Source organism: Heloderma suspectum, chromosome 4 (assembly GCF_057233095.1).
Source record: "Heloderma suspectum isolate Gila_16-S chromosome 4, 16-S_ref, whole genome shotgun sequence".
NCBI classification, from domain to species: domain Eukaryota; kingdom Metazoa; phylum Chordata; class Lepidosauria; order Squamata; family Helodermatidae; genus Heloderma; species Heloderma suspectum.
Window position 1 is genome coordinate 170,545,008 of NC_139461.1, and position 26,418 is coordinate 170,571,425.

The 26,418-nt window shown below is 41.4% G+C and overlaps 2 protein-coding genes across 5 annotated transcripts in view; one reads left to right on the forward strand and one right to left on the reverse strand.

Moving 5' to 3' along the window:
* The window catches only part of ANGPTL1 (angiopoietin like 1), a 28,515-nt gene extending 25,195 nt beyond the window's left edge, over positions 1 to 3,320 (reverse strand). The window contains exon 1 of the mRNA XM_084851238.1: positions 2,994 to 3,320. The gene's annotated coding sequence lies outside the window, so the exon portion shown is untranslated. The remainder of the gene's footprint in view (positions 1 to 2,993) is intronic.
* The window catches only part of RALGPS2 (Ral GEF with PH domain and SH3 binding motif 2), a 176,953-nt gene that overhangs the window by 123,808 nt on the left and 26,727 nt on the right, over positions 1 to 26,418 (forward strand). For all 4 annotated transcript variants that reach the window (XM_084851237.1, XM_084851235.1, XM_084851234.1 and 1 more), the window contains 6 exons: positions 5,542 to 5,679; positions 9,375 to 9,465; positions 10,606 to 10,673; positions 12,220 to 12,355; positions 13,979 to 14,130; positions 22,983 to 23,037. In XM_084851237.1, coding sequence (XP_084707363.1) covers positions 5,542 to 5,679; positions 9,375 to 9,465; positions 10,606 to 10,673; positions 12,220 to 12,355; positions 13,979 to 14,130; positions 22,983 to 23,037 — 640 coding nt within the window. The remainder of the gene's footprint in view (positions 1 to 5,541; positions 5,680 to 9,374; positions 9,466 to 10,605; positions 10,674 to 12,219; positions 12,356 to 13,978; positions 14,131 to 22,982; positions 23,038 to 26,418) is intronic.

Here is a 26,418-nt window from a genome sequence, read left to right on the forward strand (position 1 = left end):
TTCTGTTTCTCACTAAGCGTTTTTTGCTGACATTTAATTAGTAACAAATAATACTTTAAGAAAGCAAAGCTAGCCTAAATGAATTGCCAGAGTTCAACAAAGGCATCTGTTCAAGATTCATTAATATTGTGAAAACCCACTTGTCTTGTTTAAACTGAACCTAGCAAAAATAGGTTGCAAGGAAATGGTAAGTGTGAAAGGTATTTTAGCATATTTTAACATGTGCACAAAAAGCCATTTGTTGCTTGAATGACGGTCTTCATATTAAAGTGCAAGAACCTTAGGTGTGGATGCTAAGCTGCAATATACATCTATATTCAGTTTGCCATACATGGGAATGTTTCCATTTCTCATACCTTTCTGCACCACTGAATCTGGCAATGTTTTGGATATCTTAAAAAACAAACACCTCAATCCCTGCCAAATGTTTATGGTCTGAATGAACTGCAGGTTGCTTACTTAATTACAGAATGTGTATAGTCTGGTATAGTGATTTATGAGGGTAGAATGTAATCTTAGTAGTGGCTTATCACATCGTTTTAATTGCATGTGTTTGACCTCAAATATTATATTAAATTGTATCAGCTATTTAACCAAATACTGCTGTTTTAGTCATTGGGAGTTAATTCATCATATCAGAAAAGTGATTCGCTGAATGGAGATATATGCTTTTCTTTAAGGATCATCATCAAAACTTTTCATTTACTTTTCATTGTCATTTACCCTGATTTCTCAGGAAGTAAACCACAACTTGAAAAGAGGACTTCGTACATACAGATTAGAACAAGGCCAAATACACATTTTTGTTTACTATTCAAGTGTGCTTTCAGTTAGGTAATATACTTTTTCACCAGGTACTGTTCTTATAGCATGAAGAACTGATGATGTAGTATTGAATTAAACTGCTGGGGCATAAATGAAATTTTTTTCAACAAGATTTATTCTGAGTTGTCTTTGTTGATTTTTAAGCTATCTTGGTCTAAAGTTCTTGCTGTCTCTTTCAAAGTTCTAAAAAAGCTTAATCCTAAAATCTATAGGTCATAACTCATGGTACATGCATCTACCATTGCATATACATCCCTCTTCAGCAGCTGCTAGGCTGAATCCTATACTCTTAGGTAGAGTTTAGAAAAGCTCTTCATAGTTAAGTGCAGGCTTAAAAGGAAATGTGTTGCAGGTGGGGGGAACCCAGGCTACTTAAATGTTACTTGTTGCTTTATTTCCTTTGTTGTGTTGTGGTCATTATCTGATAGTACATTCTGCTGAAATGAACTGGGCATCTTTCCACATAATGGCAACTATCCAGCAAACAAGAGCCACAAGTGCAAACATAGATCTCCCATTGTCAACTATGAAATAGCCAGCACTTGAATTGATTCCTTTATCTCTTATAGATTACAGTGAAGCAAGTCTTGGAATCACTGTCAGTGTGAAAGTTGAAGCAAACATCTACTACAACTAAATAATAATTTTCAAGGAAATAGTGTTGTAATTTAATTTTTACTAACAGGTAACATGCTTGTATAAGCAGACTTACTGGCACACTTGAAGGATCTATATAATTTCCTTTAAAATCATTATTAAAAGACCTGAAGGTTTCGAATTTTAAACGCTCCTGAGAAACCAGAATTACAGTGTGTCAAAGTACAGTCAATCAAAAACTTGATAGCAATTCATGGAGTCATTTATAGTTGCTTAAGGCTCTGAAAGTATTTTTCATGTAACTCTAGACCCTAAAGCAACCTTTCCCAACCTGGTGCTCTCCAGATGTTTTAGACTTCAACTCCCATCAACCCCAGCTAGCCTGGCCAGTACTCGGGAATTCTGGGAGTTGTAGTCCAAAACATCTGGAAGGGACCAGGTTGGGGGAGAGTGTCCTAAAACAATCTAGTTTCTCAGCTAGCTGTTCTAATAAGCTTAGGAACTATGCTCCATTTTGTTGAGAAAACATTGTTATAAGAATCTGAACTACTCTCCACAGCATGCATTTGTTTTATGTCCCATGGTACCTTCTGAAATGGGGCGCAAAGCACAGTTTTAAGAGCCAGTTATTTTACCCAAGTGTTTTCATGTGTAAACTGTATTATGTAAGTGTCTACCCCACTGTAACATGAAACTTCATTGTTACTGATTTTGTGCTAGTTATGAATTTTAAAGAAAACTTTGAGTTTGTAGTCACGTATTACTCTTTATGATGTACAGTGAGAAGTACAATGTTTGGGTGATCTTGGGCTATAAGCATTCAAAATGAATAGTTGTAGCCCAAGATCACTACCAAGTTGTACTGGATTTTTTCTCCTTACATGCTACTTAGCAGTTTTTGAGTTTTTCAGGGAGCAAATACCACTCCTTGGGGTAAATTGTTTCATATGGGTTAAAAATGCTCCACAAATAAGAACATGTTAAATTGCAATGGAAAATGCAAGTATATGCTTGTGAAGCAGCATTTCTAATGAGTAAGTACCCCTGATCAAAAGTACTTGGCTGTACAATATAAAGAGTTGTTTATGAACAGGGAAAAGTTAAGGCTTTAATTATAGATTCTCAGAGTAATATAGTTGAGGAGAAACCTGTGAGGGGTGCTGATTTATTAGTTTCATTTCTTTTAGTAGGACCCCCTAACCTGATGTTTTAGTTCTAAGCGACACCAAAGAGTTTTGGTGGAGGCTGATGGCAGTTTAAATTGCTTTTTTATTATTGTAATCAGCCAGATTTCCCCCCAAGTCAAATTGTAAATGGGGAGGAAACTCCGAATTTTCCCTTCCTGTATAAGCATGACACAGCTCAGTTGCTACTGGTAACATTACACATACTTTCTGTAATGGAGCACCCTAAAATGAGTTGGGTGCAATAAACTCAACCTAAACTGGATGTATATTTACTTTGATCGCATGTAGTATATAACAGCAGTCTCATCCATATGCAGTCTACAGACACTAATGACTGCAGAAAAGTTGCAATCAGATTGACAAAGAAAATATGTAGACACCAACCTTGCAAGGACTTTTTCTTCTAAAGTAGAGTAAAAATCCAGAGGCTTTTCCTGTGTATATCCTCCTCCTAGAGCCAGAACAGTTGTCCGGTAACTGATGTCCTTTTAGAGAGAACTGTTGCTTTGTCTTGCTGTATATTACAACCAAGTATGTATCACCCCATTTAGTTTAATAAGAGAATTAACTATCAAAATCATCTTCTTCTACTCCAGAAAATGCAGAAATGTTTTGAAGCTGCTCTCCTTTTGCCTTGCACTTGCATGCTGAAATGTACTAACCAGCAACAGCTGACCTTGCTTCCATATACAGCACACTTGGATGTGTTTCTTAAATAAACTCATGCCTAGACTTAAAACAGTCAGCCCATATATGATGTCACTGAAGAACGGGGTTGGGGGGGGGGATGGGACGACTCCAATCTACAACCTTTGGAGAAGGGATTTCCTATCCTCAGCCTTTAGAGGAGGGATAGAACTGGAGGGAGGGCAAGAACCCACAGTATGAACAAGGAGAGACTGTTAGCTCATTGAAGGGAGAGCAGCAGATGGGGAAACAATATGAGTTCAGGCAATTGCAAAACATTTTTATTGTGCTGCCTGAAGATGCCTTTTAAGTTGTTTCAGTAGTGAGCTTAATTTAGAGGAGAGATTCTTTTGGGCGGATAAACTCAGTTTTCTGTTTCCAGAATGAAAGAAACGGGTTGCATTTATATTTATATAAGAGTAACATGAAGCATTTATAGTCCTGAAGAATGCAGACCAGAATGTCACATTCAGTACTTTTAAGTGTACTTAATGAGAAACAGTTCTTACTGCAATAGTAATAAAGGAACTTGTGGAAGAAAGATAGTATTAACTCTTTTTTGTGTTACATAGGCATAGAAATATGTGTTGGGGGGCGGGGGGAGAGACTTTTGGTTAGTAATAACAGAAAGAGCCACTCTCAGCTCGTCAAATTTTCAAATAGCAAAAGATTCCAGCTTCAGCTAAAGCTGCCACTTGACAGCTTGCACACAACAGAGGGCTCACTTCATTTTACAATATTTGCAGAAGAAAATAAAATAATGTGAACCTAATGGTGTGTTTTTAATCAATTAACCTAGGTTGTATGCTTAGTTATATATTTGTTTAGGCTGGTAAATAATTCCACACACTTCAAGCGAGAACCTTGGGCATTTTAATATGATTAGGGAGGAATTAGCCATTTATTTTTTCCCGCAGAACCTACCCCCACCCAAACCCAGTCCCATCAGCTGCCACCATTCTGCCAAATCTGTAAATTTAACAAGCAGGCCAAGATGACTCTTAATGAGCAATGAGCAGTTCAAGGCCTACAGACTAGAGGTTCTGCATCCCTGGAAGAATCTTGCTGAACCAAATGTCAGTTAGAGAAGGTCATTCCCACAGGATCAAAACCTTGTTGGGTTGTTTTCTTGATATATTTGGGAAGGAGAAACTATTCCGTTTGTCCTCTGAAATTTACAATATAATTAGTATCTGTTGCAAGCTGGTGTTAAGCATATGATGGCCTTCCACCTCCCCCCCAGTATTTTTTGTTTAGAGGACATGTTGGCAGACCATGGCCTGTTCTCTGTGAGGCCTGTGGAGCCCTCCCGCTATACCCCACAGCCTAGCTTGATCAGCCATCAGCTGGCCTGTAATGAACATATTGCTGTTTTGCTGTTGCTAATAGCAGGTGGGTAACAGTATCTTGCCTGCATCAGGATCACTGGGGCAGGGGCATTAAAGGCTTCTGCTTTGCCCCCAGTAATCTTGATGAAGATAGCTGGGCAGGAAGAAGCTTTAACCTCCCCCCCCCCCCCCGTGATCCTGATCCTGTGTGTGTGAATGAATGGGTATATGTGTGTGTTCTGGCCCAACCCACCATGTGTCTTGCCCACCCCTGGTTTAGAGAAGTAAACTTAATAACAGAACTCAGGATATGGATTAACTGTTAGAGCATATCAACTCTGCTATGCAACAGGAGTTTGGCAGTTATGGTAAATGTGTTTAGAGTTTTCAAATAGGGTTTTTGTGTGTGTGTGTGGGGTTCAGAAAGTGTGTGTGGGGGGTTCAGTGGGGGGTTTTCTTTCTGCAGAAAGACTTCATGACTGTGGAATATATCTAGAAAGTAAAAAACCTGAGGGTAGCAGATATTACTGAGTAAAAATAAGGCTTATATATCTCAGTAGTATGTAAAGTGAAAGGTGATATCTGATCACTTAGAGGTGATCAGCTTAACTAAACTAAAACAGCTAAACTAAAAACTAAAACAGCTTAGTTTTTTTATAATTTGTCAATTAATTGAATACTTTTCATGTGGAATTATAAGCATATTTTTATGTGTATAGAATTCTATTCTTGTAACATTACGTTTTCAGATATAAGGGCAGAACTACATGTTCTACCACATGTCTTCAAAGCTCAACTACCTATTCTCCAGGCTAAAGTAGGGCTGGGAAGGTGTGCTTCTGAGGAAATATTTTGAATTCTCTTTATTTCAATGCCCTAGATGAAAAAAAATCTCTTTGTGATCTTCTATTGATCAGGTATTTATCTCTCAGACTTGACATACATTGACTCGGCGTACCCATCAACGGGGAGCATTCTGGAAAATGAGCAGAGATCAAATTTAATGAATAACATACTTAGAATAATTTCGGATTTACAGCAGTCTTGTGAATATGGTAAGTTCTGTTGTGCATTTATAGTACAGCATTCTCATTTTGAGTAAACAATTAATAAAGTTGTTTGAATGTGAAATTCATTGAGGCTTCATTAGGCATGTTGTTCTCTTTGATTAAAAAGAGAGAGAGGGTGGGCTAGGATACAAAGAACCACACAAACAAGGGAGCTTTGGACTTCTCAAACAGCAGCCATACCCCTCTGCCATCTTGTAGGCCATTTTTTAAAGAGAGGGAATGTTCAAAACATTTTGAGATAGGGGTGGGGACATGTCTGCTGTACAAACTAAAAAGCCAGAAATCTCACCAGACATTCTCAAGTCTTTGGGCAGACCTGGAGTATCTCTTTGGATTGTTATTGTAACTTGAAGGTGTAAATTTAAAGGGACTTAGCATGCTATTGCAATAGCACCAAGACTAAACAAACTTCTATTAAGTAATAATTGTGTCCATTATAAATCTTCTCAAATTAACCTGGGCTTTTAAAAATAATTAATAGTAATAGATAAGTTTTATGTTGTGACTATGATTATCTCCCCTGGAGGCTACTTGCCTCCCTTTTGCAATAGCACTGAACTGGTGGCACTGAATCAATTAAATTCAATATTATCTATAGAATTAACTTTGCTTTCTTTTATATCTTTGACATTTGAGGATGACAGAAATCACTAGCGGAATGCAACCAAGAGACTTGTAACATCTTGGCTTAAGCTTTTGTGGACTAGAGTTCACTTCATCAGACACATAGTGTTCTTCACAGTTAGAAGGGGTATGTGTATGGGGGGGGGGGAATCAGTAATGGGGCCAAATGACCATGAAATCCCAAATGAGGATAACATTTCATGTAGCTAGTGAGGTAGACCCTAGTCAACAAAGACTTATAACACAAGATGTCTGTTAGACCGCGATCCTAAACAGCACGGGTGCAGAACCTCTGGTCTACAGGCCTAATCAGGCCCACGGGGAACCCCAATCCAGACTGCATCACTTTTTGACCTTCCAGGGGTGGAGCTTAGGACCCAAGCCCCACCCCTGAGGGATCCTCTCAGAGGGCATTCCCCTGCTGCTGCTGCTACTTCTGATCTGAGATCGGAGATAACAGTGGAGATTCCTCTGCTGGTGCACAGCATCAGTGGAACCCCCAGTGCTCTCTCTGATCTCAGATCAGACACAGCAGCAGGAATGTGGGGTGGTAGGCATTGGGACTTGTCCATGCTGGGAAGAGCAGCTGCTCTTCTCCACATGGGTGAGTCTCCTGCTTTGCCTGCCCCACCTCCTTCTGGGGCAGGCGAAGCGGTAGAGTCTCCTTCACTTCTTCATTCATTCATTCATTCATTTCATTTCTCTACTGCCCAATAGCCAAAGCTCTCTGGGCAGTTCACAAAAATTAAAACCACAAAGTACAACATGAAATAATATAAAATATGAAAGCTTAAAACTAGAATATAAAAGTACAACCAGAATAAAACCTAGCAGCAATGCAGAGATTTAAAATACAGATTTAAAACAGCAGAGCTAAAAGATTAGAGTGCTACAACACTGGAAAAATAAAAAAGGTCTTCACCTGGTGCTGAAAGGAGTACAATGTAGGTGCCAGGTGAACGTCTCTGGGGATCTCATTCCACACCCAGGGTGCCACAGCAGAAAAGGCCCTCTTCCTGGTAGCCACCTGCCTCGCTTCCTTTGGCAGGGGCTCCTGGGGAAGGATCCCTGAAGATGATCTTAGTGTCCAGGCAGGTACATATGGGTGGAACCAAACCTTCAGATAACCTGGCCCCAAGCCATTAGGGCTTTGAATGTTAATACCGGCACTTTGAATCAGGCCTGGACATGGACTGACATCCAGTGCAGCTGGAAAAGTACTGGTGGAATGTGATCTCATTGGCCAGTCCCCATTAACAATCTCACTACCCTGTTTTGGACCAGCTGAAGTTTCCAGACCATTTTCAAAGGCAGCCCCACATATAATGCATTGCAGTAATCCAAACAAGAGGTTATCAGAGCATGGATAACTGTAGCTAGGCTATCCCTATAGCTAGGTTATCTCTGTCCAGATAAGGGCATAGTTGGTATATCAGCCTAAGCTGATAAAAGGTGAGGAGCAGTGGGAACCCAGCTGGCTGTGTTTCACCCATCCCATTTCCTTCCCCCATTGTGGGAAGGAGGCAGGGCTAGCAAAATTGTGTGAGCCCCCCGTTGCTCCTTGGAGAAGCGAAGGGGACTTGGCTGGTTTGGCATCATTATGTGTGGACTTTTCCAGTTAGAGAAGCCCTGTGTGCAGCCAAGCTGGCCATGTCCCCTTCAGTCCTGCAAAGGAGTGACAGGGAGGAAAGTCTGGTCCCTGGCACAAGTTCTGGGTGGACAATCTACATGGTGCTTGGGCCAGCGAGCAGATGACATCAGGTGGACATAGCCATGCCCACTGACGTCATATGGCCTGTGGAGAGCTGGGTGGGAGACTCCCCACCCAAAACTAGTCCTGCACCCCTGCTATACAGTATACACACATAACTGGGAGTAAGTACTATTTACTTCTAAGTACATGTGTATAGGATTGCACTGCACATCTTTAAGGGTAGGACGCTGTCACAAGGCTCTGTTTTGTTTTCATTGTAACAAACTAACATGGCCATTTCTTGGAAGTTGTTACTATAGCTGTATACCACTCTGCATATAGTGTGTTATTTCACACAATAGTGCATTAATCTACAATTTTCTACTGTTGTTTGTATTTGTTACTTTTTTGAGGGGTGATGTAAAGTATTTTGTTGGGCAGAAATTTAGAGGCTGTGAGTAAGCATGAGGTGAGTACTGAGTGAGTATTTTTAGGGAATCATATAATATAGTGTGTCTATGTGGTAAGCTATACATCAGTTTAAATATTTTGTTCTTTATAGTGGTGGTCCCAGTTCTGTGCATACAAGAGATCCATCTCTACACACTTAAAAGTGTCTCCATAGCAGTCACCAGCAATAGCTTCTAGTGTGACTTGCTCATTTGAGCCACCAAATTGGTTTCTATATTTTGATTGGTGGATATGGTTGCTTAGTTTCACATTAGAAAGTGCTGCCAAGCAGGACTGTGAAGATTGCAAGGCTGTGTGGACGTACAGCTTCTGTATGCACAATTTTGGGTTGAGGCCAGTGTAGGAGGGATGGGAGTACATGTGATATTTGAACTCGTTGAGTTTCTTCAAATTTCTCCTTGAAGCTCGATTTTCCTCGTTTGAATTCCCAAACGTGACCATTTTTAAAAAGCACATTTTTCCTGATCAAAACTGTGATAAAGCATGGAAATGCAGATTTTGGGGATATGTGTATTTGCGCACTTGCGCAAGTGCACATTTTTGATCACAACCACACGTTTGGGAAATTGTGAAAATTTTCAAGAATTGTGTTCTTGTTTGCATTCAGGGTTGCGGGTGGGATGCATGATATGCTACCAGGAATGAAATTCACGTATATCCCTACAGTGTAGTATTAAAAAATGGAGCTGCTTCCCCCCTCTCCCTGTTTATTGCTATTTAGATTGCTTTATATTACAGACTACGATCTCAGTTCTGTCACGACTCTACTTTGGGGGACAGTTGTTAGCCAAATGCTTGCTTATGTGTGAGAAAAACAAAACATTTATGGCCAAATATGCAGACACACACTGGTAACGGATACAAAATGACTGAGATGTTGCTTGCTATCTAGATATTCCTGCATTGCCTCACGTTCAAAAATACCTGAATTCTGTTCAGTATATAGAAGAACTTCAAAAGTTTGTAGAAGATGACAATTATAAGTAAGTATAAAGTCAAACATATTATAATATATCATTTAATTTTGGGGTTTTTTTTGTTTTTAAAGCCAAGTAATATTTCATAAAGAACAGTAAATGTAGGCAAGAACAAGCACCTGCCCTTTCTTTCAGGACTATCTGAACTTTTTGGGATCTCCCTGAATTGTATGTAGGTGTCTATTTTTCATAAATTCTTCCCTGCATCTCCCCTGATTTGTAATTGAAAGATAAGCCTATATTAGTAATGGAAGCCTTGCAAATAGTTATCCAGGGGGATGTTGACCAGTTCTCGGTTGCCTGTATTGATGCCTCTCTCCTTCTCCCTCACTCCCCGCAGCTACTACTGCCTCCGTGCACTATCTGCCTACAGTGCAATATCCACCAATACAAATCAGCACTGGTCCTCTTAAAATCAAGGCTGGCAGCCACCGTAGGACTGAGACCTTACTATTAAGTGGTGGTATGGCAGCTGCCCTTGAGTGCACATCCCGTAACGTCAGTATATAGGGCAGTAGGGAATTCTCAGGGAGCCACAGTAGCATGGAGGCATCTCTGCACATGGCCATTCAAAATCACCAATAGGATGATTTTTAAAAAAATGTTTCATATCTTGCCTATCATGGTTTTGACAACTTGCGGCGTGGCACAAATTTTGGGTCCTGGGGAGAAAATCTAGTTTCAGAAGTATGATTTTGTTCATGATGGTAACAACATTTAGCTGCTGAAACAGTTATATTTAATTTCAGGCCATATGTGTTTTTTTACTATTTCAAATATACAAAATCAAATCTATTGTGTGTTTGGGAGGGGAAACCCTCCATTGGAGCACTTATCAAAACTCTTATTTTTAAAAACTGGACCTAAATTTCATATCCTAATTTGATATCTTTATTACAGATACACCTAATGAATACCACAAGCCATTAGAAAGTTATTTACTATTTAAAACAGATAAATATTGTTAGTGCATTCTCTTGAGTATATAAGAGTGGAAGTCAAATGGTTCAGCTTTGGTGTCCTATACAGAGGTCAAAAGGAATAGTAAATGTATACCTGGGTTTTCTTAAGAATAAGATGACTGATTGTCTTCCACCTACACTGTGATATTGGCAAACATTTTTTTCTTGTTGTTTCTAAATGCAGGCTTTCATTAAAGATAGAACCTGGGACCAGTACCCCACGTTCTGCTGCCTCTCGTGAAGATTTAGTAGGTAAATGTTTATCAGAGAGCATTGAAGTTCAAACATTTTAAAACCTCCTTTAATTCCATTTTAAAATGATCTGTAAATCACAAAGGTGCACTGAAAGTCACATATTGCTTTTAGCAATAGAAGTTGAAGGCTTTTAAAGTCCTGTGACTCTTCTTCAGGGGCAAACGATGTTCTGCGGCATCCATGATCCATGGCCTTTCAGGACCCTCTTCCCACCACATTTATCTTTATGTTAGTTTAATGTTCCTTAATTCTTCAGCATTGCCAACATAATTATATTCACCCAACTGTATTTGCCCAGAGGGGGGAAAATGTACCAGGTTGAAGGATTTCAGTTGTCTTGTTAAGAATACCGTTTTTAAAATGCTAATTTACAAATATGATATAAAATGAAATATTTTCCAGGTACTAAAAACAATACATTCAAAATTGTTAACTTTTTTTGGCAACATTTAAAAAATGGTAACCAAAAATTATTTGATCACATCTCTTTGTTAAAGATGGCTTCAGGCACTGCTTCATAGTTCTGTTTATTTTGAAAATGAAATCCTTGCAGGCCTGGAGAAGTATTTGTTGCATTGTGAATGCAATGAGCATTCTAGAGATCTCTTGCTATATTGTTAAAAGAGAGAGAGAGAAAAGAATGGAGACTTGAGCTCATGGGAGAAGGACGATAGGGATAAGGGGGGGGGCAGGCCATTGCTGCATCTAGAGTTCAGGAGACAAAGTGTGACTCACAGACGTCATCTAGAAATTCATTTTGGGTCTTCAGAAGGCCCTTCATCTGAACATTATTCATTCTCTAGATGTAAGTCAATACAGAGTTAGATCAGACTTACTAATTCTTAAAGCAGACCTTCTGAAATCAGTGGGTTTTAAATAGGTCAGGACAAACTTAAGTCCCATTGATTTCAGTGGGTCTGTGTGTGGGAAAGTTCAGCTGGTCCAGAATGCAACAGCCAGCCTGTTGACCGGGGTCAGTTATAAGGGAACATGTGACTCCCTTGTTACAACAGCTTCACTGATTACTGGTCTGTTTCCAGGCACAATTCCGAGTGCTGGTTATGGCCTGTAAAGCCCTATATGGCTTGGGACCGGGCTGTCTGAAAGACCGCATTGTCCCATACAAGCATAACTGGGTTTTAAGACCTTCGGGGGAGGCCCTTCTCAGTGGTTGCTCCCAGGCTCTGGAACTCCCTGCTGAGAGAAGCTAGCTTGGCCCTTCTCTGTCCTTTTGCCAGAAGGCACAGACATTCTTATTCAGGCAGGCCTTTGGCATGTAAGCTGGTCTGTTGCAAAAGGGGTTTATAACTGGTTGCATCCTGTCTGTCTCTTTTATTGTTGTGTTGTTAATTGTGTTTTAACGGATCTGTTTTTATGTTCGTTTTTAATTATGTTTTTTAAATCTGTGTTGTATTATTGTTAACTGCACCATTTTTGGTGGACAGACGAGATATAAATAAAATAAAATCAATGTAATCATCAGTATTTGTCACACTCAGCTAGAGCTTGCTATTCTCATTTCTTCCTTTATTTTTTTTTGCAGGCCCTGAAGTTGGAGTTTCCCCACAAAGTGTACGAAAAAATGCTGCAGCGGAAGGAGCATTGCTACCACCAACTCCTCCATCCCCTAGGAACCTGATGCCACACGGGCATAGAAAATGTCACAGTTTAGGATACAAGTCAGCATTTAATTTATAATTCAGCTTAGATACAGTGGCTGCATTAGCAGACCACTGTATCTGTAAGTCAGGATTTGTTTAATCATAGTTTGTTGAGCAAGACAGAGTCGGTGTTGCAGAGGAAGAAAGTAATCACTACTTGTGCAGCCAGCTCCTGTTTTGTTTTCCTTTAGCGCCTTCTGCCCACAGCCAGCAGTAAAAGACTGTTTTGCCTGTGTGTTTGTAGGTGTGGTTTGTGGAAGTGGTGAGTGAATGGGAGGCTGCGCACTCGCTTGCTCCCGCACGCCCTTGCCAATGTCTGGGTTAAACAACCCAGAGATTGGCTGAGATGTGCAAACTAGGTCACTGACAGGTAACCGTTAAAGCAAGCCAGGATTCCAGAACAACTTCAAACCATGGTGTCAAATTGGGGTTTGTGCCTGGTGTGAGTTTAGATGTTCATACAAACCACAATTAAACAAATCCTGGCTTAGCATTATGTGCAAAACAGGCCAATGTGTTTGTATCCTGATCCCCATCTGTTATTGCTTTAATCTCATGAGACCCAAAATGATGATTTTAAAGAATTCTTGATATAAAGGTATTCTTGATACGTTCTTTGCCATTTATTTTTTAGTATTTATTTATTTAAAACATTTGTATCCCACCCTATATCATTAAGATCTCATTTGATTTTAGCACTGAATGTGTATAAAGTTACTTAAATATCCCTTGGCACATTTGTAACTTTTTTGTTATAGGTAAAATAATTTTTGTTATAAACAAAGCAATATCATTGTGCATAGGAGGAAAATATGACTAGTTAGTGGAATATGGCAAATGTTGTGCCTTTTAGGATTGAATGGCATAGAAAATTCTTTCTGTGTTGCAATCCTGCACTGTGTGTGACCCACCAAATGGGATATAGGTCACCATCAACCATGTTTGGAACACTGCCAGGGACTCGATAAGCCTCCTGTTCTTGCTACCTTCTTGGCCTGCAAAAAAAGAGCGTCTGCTATCTGGCAGGCCAAAGTACATAGCTGGTGGTCTGCACTTGACCTGATGGGTCCCAATTTTTGCAGGTTTGCTCTGTAGGAAATCTATTACCATATGAAGGATTCCTTAGTGTCTCATGAGTTGATCTAATCAAAATGAAGATCTAAATCAGGTCATCCTTATTAATCACACAAAAATTCATGAAGAATGAAGCTATGTTAGGAAGTTTATGAACACCGAAAGGGCTTATTGACACTTTTTAAATGTGGGTCCCCAAGGTTCTAGGGTTTAAATGGGAAATTACACACAGCTCAGTGTGCATTGAGAATGGCAGTTGTAGCAGTGTCTATCACAGGGAAAACTCAACCATTTAAACATGTGTGGTTCATTGAGGGCACCAGACATGTATTTTGCCACTTTCACGTGGGTGATTCTTGTGCCCAGGTTCAGAATGTAAAGTGTGATTCTACTCTTCAGCAGTCCATATCATATATTCTTGCCAAATGATTTGTGGAGATATTATATAAATATAAATGGATACTTTATAGGTGGTGAACACTGTTTTATCTTGTATATAGTAACTTTGCTGCTATGATATATTTCAATGTGGTAAAGTAGTCTCTGCATCCTTTGTTCTTTTTCTAGTTTCATTCATAAGATGAACACAGCAGAGTTTAAAAGTGCAACGTTTCCAAATGCAGGACCAAGGCATCTATTAGATGACAGTGTCATGGAACCACATGCCCCATCACGAGGGCAGGCAGAGAGCTCTACTCTTTCTAGTGGAATTTCAATAGGTGAGATTTTAAGTCAAGAGTATGAACCTATTTCAGCCTGAGGGCCAAATTCCATTTCAGGGAAGCTCTTGCGGGCCAATGGTGGGTGGAACAAAAGGGGCAGGACCAAAAATACTAGCATATTTTAGCTTAAATCTCTTACTGCTTTAAGAGAAGTATTCCATCCTTTAGAATGAGGGGTGGGGGTGGGAACTATACAAAAGCCAGGAAACCACCAAACAATTGGTGGTTGGGGAAAAGAGAAGGAGGCATGGCCATTTGGGAAACCCCAGAGGGCTGGGTGGGGACCCCAGGTGGGCCAGATTTGGCCCCTGACCCTGAGGTTCTACTCCCATGTTTTAAGCCTACTGAACCAATGAAAAAAATTTCTAGGTATGTTTACAAAAGCTTGCACAGGGATAGTTCTCCTGCTATGAATGGTAGAGCTAAATAGGATAAGTAATATAGAAAATATAAAAACAATAAATACATTCCAGATACTTCTGACATGCTGTTTATTCATTACATTTACATTCTACCTTTCCTTCAAAGAGCTCAAAGCAGCATACATAGGGTTCCCAGGCAATCTCCCATCCAGACATTGACCAGATCTAAACCTACTTAACTTCAGCAAGATGCCTTCAGGTCATGCCCTGATTTAGTGTTGTGTAAGATTTCATTTATCTCTAATCTTGAATTACTGAACAGCCCATTAATGTACATGATATTTTTCAAGTTACTAGCAACGCAAAGTATATATTTGTTTTAATTTGAAAGATCGTATATGCATGTTTGAAAAATAGGACCCCTTGCCCTTATTGACTGCAGACAGTATAAAAGACAGAGCTCATAGTTGAATGGTTTCAAAGTAGGTCCAACTTAGTTATGTCCATTGAAAAGATGGAGTGCTTTTAGGTCCACCTTAAAAGAAGTGGGATGGCATCTTGAACTCTGGTAAGAAGTATTGAAAGAAGACATAGCCTTAGAGTTTAATTTTTAAAAGTTGGGCCAGTCAGTGTAGCAGAAACGTTTACTCTTGCTTTTCTGAGCACGTAAGTATATATTTTGTCCAAAACACAACTCCTAAGGGCGCAATCCTATGAGGATAGGTGGCCGCCTCTGAATTCGGAGGCAACCGCCTATCCAATGCAGTGCAGGAGAAGCACGGAGGGGATCGTCCCCTCTGTGCTTCAGCCACCCTACATTTGTGGCTAGACAGCCAATTTCAGCTGTCTAGCTGCAGGAAGGTGGAGTGGGGGAAGCGGCTGCCGGACGAGACATAAGATGTGTCGTACAGGCATTTCCACCCTCCCCACCCTGGAACGCTGCCCTGGAACGCCCTGTTTTCACCACTCCGTGCTCCTCTTCCAAGCGCAGGGCCTTTCCAAGTTGCCTGTGAGGCAGCACAGGAGGAGGGGAAGGTCGGTTCCCAGAAACCAACATATCCTGTGGCCATCCACCATTGTTATTGCTGCTTATACTCACCATGCAGCTGTTTATAGGCTTGCAGACCAGCTGGTATCACAGGTGCCAGTTGTACGAATCAGTGTCTCCACATGGGGGTGGAACATGTGATTGCTGTGACATGCACAATCATGGCAGGTCAAAACGGTTCTGCTGAGCTGTGCAAATAGTATCCAGAGTGAGGCTCCAGTTGATATAGCCAATGCCTCCACACACTCCTAGCTGGGTCAGAAGCCTGCCAGAAGCTGCACACATTGGCTAAAGTTTGTGCGGGGCCAAGACCTGCCTCAACCAGTATATAGAATTCTTTTGCAAGCATGGATAAAGGCTATAAGAGAAGCTGCTAAGATCATGCATGAGCGTATGCATGGAACTCCAGGACATGGAACTACAGCACCAGAGAATGATCTTTACTCCCTAAGAATGTCGGCCTAGAGGCATTTGGGGAAATGAAGTTGGCTGGAGGCTGGCACTTTGCTTTGCAGGACATACAGACACAGGGTGTATGGTAGGGGGCCTTGGAGGTGCCGAGAGAGCGGTCTGTTGGCACTGTGATGCCCACAGGTGACACACTGAGGAAAACAGGTTTAGGGAGTGAATTCGTAGCTGTGTACAATTGAGAGGTAGTGTATGGTTGAAACCGTAGAATCTCAATCAGAAAAAGTAGCTTTTGAAAATTAGAGTGTAATGTTCTTTAAATATTTCTGTATAGTCCTTAAATATTTGAGGCTGGGTGGACTTGGGACTCTTTCTAACTTTAGGCTTCAAATCATCACTAAAATTAACATCATAGGAAATTAAACAGTAGGAGCTAAAATGCCTTCCATTTGTTCAAGAATTGTTCTAAGACCATTAGTAATTATGGTCCTATTTTGTATTGGATGGTGCAAAGATTGTTTTGCAATGCTCATATAGTTCAAATTAATGCTAAACACGTAGCGAACTATTGTTTTTTTTTATTTCCAAAGGAAGATCTTTCATTTGCCTATCTGTCTCAGAACACCTCTGTGTAGTACAATACCATTTTGTACAAGGCACAATTGAAACCTAATTAGAGCTTCTTCTCTCTTTGCAGCATGGGTGCAACTGCAGTGTAGCCTCAGGAATCAGTTGTATTCAAAGTTCCACTCTCCTTTGGTTGTAATTATCCCCTCATTTATTTTATGAGCACTTCTATTTTCTGCATGTTGCTAGCATATGATTTGGTACTTAATAAATGTGTAGGAGTTATAAATATTCATGAACAATATAGATTTTGCCCTTAAAATTAATTGGGCATTGCCATTTCACCTTCTGTTCACATCCTCCTGCCATCATATCCCTATTTTTGTTTTAACTTTGCCCAGATCACTTGATGGCCAGTCCACAATCTGCATTCATGTGCACACTAGTAGTATTAATATTTTATAGGAAAATGGCCTGAATCAGCCCTCCCCAACCTGGTGCCTTCCAGATATTTTGGACTACAATTCCCAGCATTCCTGACCATTGGCCATGCTGGCTGGGGCTGATGGGAGCTGAAGTCCAGAACATCTGGAGGACACTAGGTTGGGAAAGCTGCTCTGAATTCTTTTGTTCTGTCTAACTTGAAGCCTTTTTAAAATGTCATGATTAAGAATCTGCCTATATCACAATTTTTACATCTTTATAAGGAAGGCTTCATTGATCATTTTTGCATGCAAACTCTCCCCTAAGAAGATTTGTTGGAAACTGCATGTAAAAGTGTAGGTTCCATCTAAGCTGGAAGACACTACTCGCTTGCTCTGAGTGCAAGTTGAATAATTCAGAAAATTAGTTAGGAGAAACACTTCTGTCTTCTCACCTCTGTCCAGAACTCTGATGCCATAATCATTCACTCTTGTTGTTCAAACCATCTAACACTCTTCCTTAAACCCCTACCTTGGCTTCATTTCAACTCCCATATCCACTGCAGCATTCTTGTCTTTATCTCCAAAACCTTTCATGGCTTTTTATTTCTCTGCCATCAGTATTCCCATGACTCCTTGAACTCCATCACCCTCAGTATCCAAAGATGCTCTGCTTCCTTAAACAACAACACCTCTTCTGCTTGCTGTCTAGAGTCAAAACATATATGTGATGTTGCCTCTTTTTTGTTTCAAATCCCTCCAAGACCCACCTTTTCCATGAAGCCTTTTCCAACCCAGTGGTGGGAAACCTGAAGCCCTAGGGCTGCTTGTGGCCCTTGGCCTAATTTCGGGTGACCCTCCGCCTAATTTCAAAAATTTCTGTAGCTTCTGTATGCAATCAGTTCAGACCTGTAGTAAGAGTGATTTATCTTTTCCCTGGCAGCCTGCTGCCGGAAGGGAGAGAGAGAATGGAGGTGGCAGAAAGAGAAAAGGGGTGATCCACCTGCTTTTGGCTCTGGCCCTGCCCACAACTGGCATGCAGGCTGTAACAGATGACCCATGAGGGAATGTGACCCCCAACAGAAAAAAGGTTGCCTAACCCTAGCTTAAATCTGAGCTTTAGTATGTGGAACTGAACTGAAGGCATTGCCTCCATCTTCCTAATCTTTTCTTGCCTCACACCCTTATCAGGGGGCAGGGGGAGGGGTTGCAAATATTGCAAAGACCACAGTGCAGGGACCTATCATATTGTTCATTCCTCCACCAAGTGCTTTTGCACATTGATATACTACATAATAATAACATGCATTAATGCTTTAGGCTTCAGTGATAATTATTAATACATTCAAATCCTGTCCTCAAATACATTTTTTCAGGGTGGGTTGTACAACCTTCAATTTAAAATAAGATCATAAAATATACTAACTACAATAAGAAAAATAAAATCACAGATAGCACAGCACAAAACCAGGCAAGCTTCAGAACTAAATACTTTTTTTAAAAGCTTGGGGAAATGTGGTCTTTGCTTGGCACCAAAAAAATTACAATGTAGGTGAACCTCCCTTGGGATCGTGTTCCATAGGCGAGCACCATCGCTGAGAAGTCTTGCTCTCTTGAGTTAAGCAGACTTAATTGCACGTAAGAGAGGCATTTTGTTTGGTTTATGCTTCATTTTAGCTTGTTGTTGTTATTCAAATTTATATATTGCTTTCCACAAATATCAAAGCAGTGAACATAAAATATGAGGGTATAAAAACAACTATAAATTCTAACAATAAAAAAACACAATACAATTAATCAGCAATAAAACCGCACACTCATACTGTGTGCAACAAAGCATAGCTGGCTGGGTCACACTTCAGGGAAAGCCTCTGTAAAGAAATGAGCTTTAAGAAGACATCTGAATGTCAGAACTATGGCAGCCTGTCTAATGTCAATTGGTAAAGTGTTCCAGAGGGTGGGTGCTGCAACACTAAATGCTCTACTACAAGTGCACCTGAGGCAAAACTCCAGAGCATGTGGCATAGGAATAATGTGTTTAAGATACTGTATCCACAGATATTTGGTCCACAGGTATTTGGTTTCAGAATGGCCCCTCAAAAGCCTTCCAGCAAAATAAAGGAAGAGCGATCTTGACAATCTTAACATCAGATGAAAGGAAGTATTAGGTGCAAGTCTACATTCTTGTCCCCAAAGCGTGTGGAAATCGCCTTCTAAAATCCCCAAATCTGGAGAGTATTACCAATAAGGAAGCTAATAGGATGGATGTTACTTAATCAAGCATGCTGCAATCCTGCATTTTCATAGAAGTTTAGATGCTGTATTTATATAATTCAAAGTAGCCAGATTATTTAGAATTATTCCTGAACACAGGGTCATTTAAATTATAGTAGTATAAGAATTTATGAAGGTGGCATTTCACATAATTTTGAAGTAAGTTTCCAGTAGAGGTGGTTAAATCAAATAAGAGATGTAAGCCAACTTGGATGTTTACATTCCAAATAATATAATTATTTAAACCTGGGAAGTTGAACACTTCTCCAGAATTCTTCCCCACCCATCCCCCGGCTGTGTTTCGGAAATCTTTTTAGCTTTATATATTGGATGTTGATTCTGGCATTCTTTCAGACATCATAAAGTCAGTCTAAATTAGCAATATGGTCACTGAACAAATTTGGTGTGCCCTTCAACATATCTGGGATTCTAAGGTGTTTGGGTTTGTTGCTGTACGAGGGATTAGATACTTATAATGGCATCTATCTTAGAAACTATCTTGAATAGAGTATAGTTTTTTAAATCTTCAAAAGTGTTTTTCCTCTTCATTAGGATGTTTGAATTAAATAGAGTATATGTTATAAGAGGTACACATTTTGACCTTAAGACTAAATTCATAGGACATTTATATATATAGTAAAAAGGTTTAAAAATGTGACTGCAGTATATTTTAATTATTTCAACAAGAAGCTTCCCTTTTAAAATGTTGACTTTTTGAAGGACTGGGTGTTTTAAATATTTGAGGATTATAGTACATAAATTAAAACATAGATATTTTTGCCAGTTAGCCCACATGCATCCCAGCATGTTGTCCACAGAATGTGGCACTGAGTATTGGAGTAACTAACAAGGCAGGAGTTTCTGATGCAAAAGAAAATCTTTGGTCTTGTGCACAGACCTGGTATGACTTGTCATTTTCAACAGTAATTTCTATTTTTTGTTCAGTTAAGCTAATAATATGGAATTACCTCATTAGTCAAATAACCTTGGTGTAGAACTTGAGGAAACGGAGGGGAAGGCATAGAATCTATTGCAAAGAAGTGAGCTTTCTGGAAAGAAAGCCAGACAGAAGTGGTAAGAACAAATGAGTGCATTCCAGTATCCTCAAACAATTAAACTAGAACAAGCCAAAGTTCTGCCTTCTTATGGGGGCACCATTGTGCCTAGCCTGGGATTGTGGGGGACAACAAGTTTGGGAGAAGGAGGGCAGCAATGTGGCCTTGGCTTCTCAGTCACTGGGTCCACAGCCTCACTAATCTTGCCCTAGGAACAATCAGCTTGGCACTGCCTGGCCCATGGGCAGGTTGGTTGTGGGAGACAACCAAGACGCTGTTCGTGCCATTTGCCACTAGGGCACCTAGTGACCATACCTTGGGACAGTACACCACTCAGGAATATACCTTGCATGGAGTTAGATATATTGGGCCAATCCGAAGCTCTGCAACACAGAACCTGCATGTAGTAAATCTGCTTTTTAGCAAGTAGCTGGAAAGACCTAGACCAAGGGTAAGTAACCAGGTATCCTGCAGATGTTTTGGACTATAGCTCCCATAAGCCACAGTCAGGGTGGCCAGTGATCAAGAATTACAGGAGCTGTAGGCCAAAACATCTGGAGGGCTTCAGGTTGTCTACCTCTGACCTTCAAAGCTACTAAATCTGCATCAAGGAAGAGAGCATTGTGTGTGTGTTTTGTCTTGGATATTTATATTTCAGCCAGATGTCAGTAAAGAGTCACTAACCTATTTGTGTTGACAGACTATTTTTATTTTTATTTAATTTTTATAAAAATGGGTAGCTGTGAACACTTCAGAGTGAAGCACTGGCCTCCAGCTGGCTGCCATTTTTATTCTGCTGAATGCCTCTGCACTCCACGTGGTCTCAGAGACATTCTTAGGAAGTAAATACAGTGGGCAGCTGGAGACCAAAAATAAGGCAGGCAAGAGTTGGGGAGCCTGGTAAGGATAGCAGTAGGGAAACTGGGAGAGGGCTGGGAGCGATCCAGCATAGTGGGAGGAGGAAGCAGGGAGACTGGGGCTGGGCTGGGCTGGGCTGGGCTGGGACGGGACAACCCAATGGTATGGGATGAAGAATGGGTTGGAGGGCTGGAGGGGAGATGCAATGAAGCGTGTGCGTGTGTGTTTTGGGGTGATCCTGAATGGGACAGAAAACTGTGGGTTCAAAGATGTGGGTTTATTATTTTGGGGCTCAGACACCACCTCTGCCTTGTATTGAGGTTCTTTGGCAAATTACTTGCCTTGTATTCGCACCAGTTTGCATTTCTGCAAAATGGATGTTTAGTGACTGATTGTGTCCACCACAGCAGCCATTTTGTGATGACGTCCATGACACTTGCTCAAAAAACGAAAGGATGGAACAGTATCATAGGAAGGGATCTTTGATATTTAGAGTTTCTTGGTATGATTTGAGTTATGGGTTATGAATAACGTATAAGATACCTCTGGAATGTTTATTGTCAATTATTAAAAGTACTGGCAATATCTACATTTTAAGAATTATATAATACTCGGGACCCAAGATGAACTTGGTCATCCAGTGTGGGATAGTGGTTAAAATGTCAGACTAAGACTGGAGAGGCCCGGGTTCACATCCCCAATCAGTTATGAAGTTTCACTGGATGACTTTGAGCCCATCACTGTCTCTCAGCCTAATCTATCTCACAGGGCTGTTGGGCATCATCTCCTCTTTGGAGGAATAGTGGCACATAAATGCAGGAGGAGGGGGGGATTGTTGTTGTTGTTAACAATAACCAAGAGCAAGAGCTTAATTGTTGAGTTCTTTGAAAACAGTACTACCACCATATTTGTTTGAAACAAAACTTAACCTGGAAAACAGACATGAGTTGATGTGCAGCTATGAATGGCTTAACAATATATTTAATTTAACATATAAATCAAAACCCAATACAATTTTGTGAGGAGGTCTGCCGTAGTCATCAGTGTGTTCAGGTATGACATATTGATTCCCCTATCAGAATCAAATGTTGGCATTTCAGAAACTATGGATAGAGAAGATAAGGTCTACCCATAAATTTATGTCTTTTAACAGGTGAGACATCCACCAGAAAGCTTTCAGCGATAATTAAAAAAAACAAAAACAGGAGGAGAGCATAGCTAGGCAGCCATCTGAGAAAATTCTGTCTGTTTCATAATTCAGTCTATGTATCACTTCCCAACCAAGGTTCCTGAACTGGCATACTTTTTTTTAAAGATTAAAATACAATAATGAATCATACATCTTGATGTATTCCTCTAACAGCAAGACCTCAGGGCCTGTGTTTTCAACATGCATAAACTCCTTGAAAGATGCACAAAATGTATGCAAGTCTCAATTTTCTTTTTTGGGAAAGCTAGGAAGCTAAGCTCACCATATGAGGTGATTTGTACTTGCATTGCTGATTTCTGGAATAAGGTTCTGGCGGGTTCTTTTATGAGAAGGATAATGAGAATTAACCTAGTAAGAAACACACATTTTCATTTTTCTAGTTGCCTTAAATCTTCCATTCCTACATGGTAGATATGACAGCAGCAAAACATTTAATTGCAAGATATTAGAGCAGCAGCACAGTATTGTTTCCTTTTCTCAATCTCATGATCTTGGACTTCCATTTCCTCTTACTAAAACTGTTTTATGCTATTTGCCTTTATTATGGGCATTTCCGCAAGTGTTTCCTAGGACTTTCTGTCATGATTGGCAATGGTGTTATAGAATGAGAGAATTTGTTAATTCACACTTGCATTCTGATTTTAGGTAGCAGTGATGGTTCTGAGCTCAGTGAAGAGACTTCATGGCCAGCATTTGAAAGGTAAGAGCAGCCACTATAACTTTGTTTCGTTCAAACTGAGGGGCTGCTTCACATAGGAGAGTTCTACATTTTCATGTAGGAGAAAAGTGTACAAAATGTGCGTGGAACTTGTACAAGTACACATTCCAGTGTGGTTGGTTTTTGTTTAGGGAGCTGTTTTTGGCTTTGTTTTCCCTACATGGGAGACCGTATCTATGTAGGAAAGAATAATGTGTGAAGCAGCCCTAACTATATCATGTAATTGTGTCTAGAGAATTATATGGCCCTCAAGGAACCTTTTAGAAAGTGTGGCTGTTGTGGGAGCAAACTACCACCGACGGTCATTTGTTGTGTCTTTTCTGTCTTGGAAAAGGCCTCGTTGTTGAGGCCTGTCCTCATTTCCAAGCGTTTTCAAAACAAGCTCTGCTAAATCATGCGGATTGGCTGAAAGCCATGCTTTGGAAGAAAGTGCTTGAGGCAGTTGCAGACCCACTGATGGCTCAAGTGCCTAACTCCCCAGCTGGGAATAGTCCTGCCTCACCACAGCCTGTGCAGGTGTCGGGGGTGTCTTCCCCTCAGGATCCTGCACAAATATCACCTAGTGGGAATAAACCCCCTAACCCGGGGACGTCACTGACACTTCGTTGGCCAAAAAGCTGACTAAAAAGGCCAAGGCTCCAAAACAGGCGACTCAGATGAAAAAAAACTTCTAAAAGACTACCAGATTTCTCTCAGGACCAAACCCGGCCACATTCCTCACCTCAGGATACGTCTAAGTTGCCGACAGTTCTTATTGACACTTCCGCAAGGCCTCAGGATCAACCACCATCTCCGGTACCAAAGGTGATACCTGCTGCTCCACCAATGCTTTTTTCATCTATCCTGTTGGCGGTATCAGTGCAGAGATTGGACCCGATTCCGATTACGTCGACCTCAGAAGGTGAGATCCAAGACTTCTCCCCCCCCCCCGAACTAGCCACTCAGCCACCTTGTCTACAACATTCCACAAGGGGCGTCGATTTCCAGGATAGATGCACAGGTTCACCTGGCTCCTCCTTCTCGGTCACCTCCGTCACACAAGAGTCAGCCCCCTAGGTTTTACAAGTGATCGCATGAGCGATTGAAATCCCTGTTTTCAGAGTGGGGCAGAGACTACAACTGGGACTTCCCACACAGAAGGCCAAGGGACTGGGATTATTGAAGAGATGGTCTTTACAGCCAGAACTGATGCTTCCCTCACGAAGGACCTTCAGATTGAGCACCCCCTTGATACTGACCATCGGTTACAGTTTCGAGATCTCCTGAACCCCAGGAGATGTTTCTTGCCCCTCTGCCAGTTACAGAGAGCTGCACAGGCCGGTGGCTCCTCAGGTGCCCCACCACACTCACCATCTGTGCAGCACAGACCACTCCCAGCCTCAGCCATGATACCATCACCCACTTGGACGCCACCATGTCCATATGACCAGGTCACTGAGCAGGCCGATCTACCACTACCTACAAAATGATGGGCACAGAGAGCTATGAGTCTGATTCCACATCTCTATCATCCCAACAGCCCTCCTTATCTCCTGGCATTGCAGTTGGGTCTCAAGACACGATTTCACCTTTGGAGGTTCTTGGGCAATTCTCAGACCAAATCATGAGAATGGCTCAATCATTGGGACTTGCTACCTGAGAAGCTACCCCTACAGTACAGGACCCGGTTTTGATGCCGTCAACACATACACAACCAGAATGGTAGCAATCCCACTTTTACCTGCCCTGCAGGATACAATCAAACAAACATGGAAGACCCCCCTCCACTGTGCCTCCCACATCCAAGTGACTGGAGGGAATGTATCGGGTGCAGGAGACGAACCCTGAATCCCATCTTAACCACCATGCCCCAAATTCGATTGTGATCAGAGCGGCCCCAGGGAATCCCCACAGGACTCACTCTTCAGTGGCAGATAAGGAAGGCTGGCAACATGACTTCCTGGGGAGGAGAACATACTCATCTACTGCACCTTAAAGCTTCCAATTACCAAGCTGCTATGTCAGGTTATCAGTTGTTCCTTTGGGACAAGGTAGGGAAGATGTGTGAGCATCTCCCTGAGGACAAAAAAGGCCTAGCCCGAGTGTTCCAGAATGAGGTGATGAGATTTTCCAGGCAACATATAAACCCTCGAGACACCAGGTGAAGTGTGATGCTAAACTCCTGGTTAGCTCCATTGCACTCTGGCGACACACATGGCTTAGATCAGCGGGGCTCTCCCAGGAAGCTCAGTCCTGAATAGAGGACCTCCCCTTTGACGGTCAAGGTTTATTCAGTGCCAAAACAGATGAGGCATTGGATTCAGTTCAAAAAGCTAGAACCACGGCCTGCAAAATGGGTCTTCAACCATAGCCTCCAGCCTCGAGCACCTCACAACAACACCAGCCCATCCAGTTGAGGAAACCCTATTCAACATTGAAATACCATCCCTTCTGCCAAAAGGGTAATGGAAGAAATAGACAGTGTCTTTGACTGCCTCTCCATTTCTCTTCATCCAGCTCCTTGGTTCCCCATCTTTGGAACTATTCTGTCCCAAATCCTCTCTGCCTGGACCACTATCTCCACAGGCTCCTGGGTGCTTTCTATCGTATGGAGGGGTTACAAGATTGAATTCGATGCCCTCTCAGTATCATACGAGTAATGGCTCCATCACCCATTCTCCACCAAGAAGTCATGACACTTCTCGAGAAAGGAGCCATCGTGCCTGTCCCACACTCCCCTCTGAGTGATAGTTTGTACTCAAGGTACTTCATAGTACTGAAGAAGGATGGAGGGCTCTGCCAACCCTGGATCTCTGGGGATTGAACCTGTACGTATTCCCCATCAAATTCCGCATGGTCTCCCCAACGTCTTTCCTACCACTCCTCTCCTGAGGAGATTGGCAGATCAACCTCAAGGATGCATATTTTCACATCACCATAGAGGAGTCGCACCAGCGTTTCCTGCACTTTGCCATTGGTACCAACACGTACCAGTTCAGAGTGCTACCCTTCAGACTCACCACAACTCCAAGGGTATTCACCAAAAACATGGCAGTAGTCTGCTCCCCTGTGGCTACAAGGTGTCAAATTATACCCTTACGTAGAGGACTAGCTCTTGGTGGCATCCACACAGTATTGTCTCCAGTCAGTAGAACCTGCAATCTCCTCCAGTGCCTGGGACTTTGCATCAACAAGGAAAAGTCCCATCTGCAGCCCACTCAAATTTATCAGGGGTGGAAATGCGTGGCCCAACCTGGAGTCCACCCCACGATCGCATGGAGGTGCTGGCTTCTTTGGCAGCAGAAGTCTCTCTCTGTAACTACAAGACAGCATTCAAGCTTCAGTGGTTGTTGGACCTCATGGCGGCAATGACGCCTGTTGTTC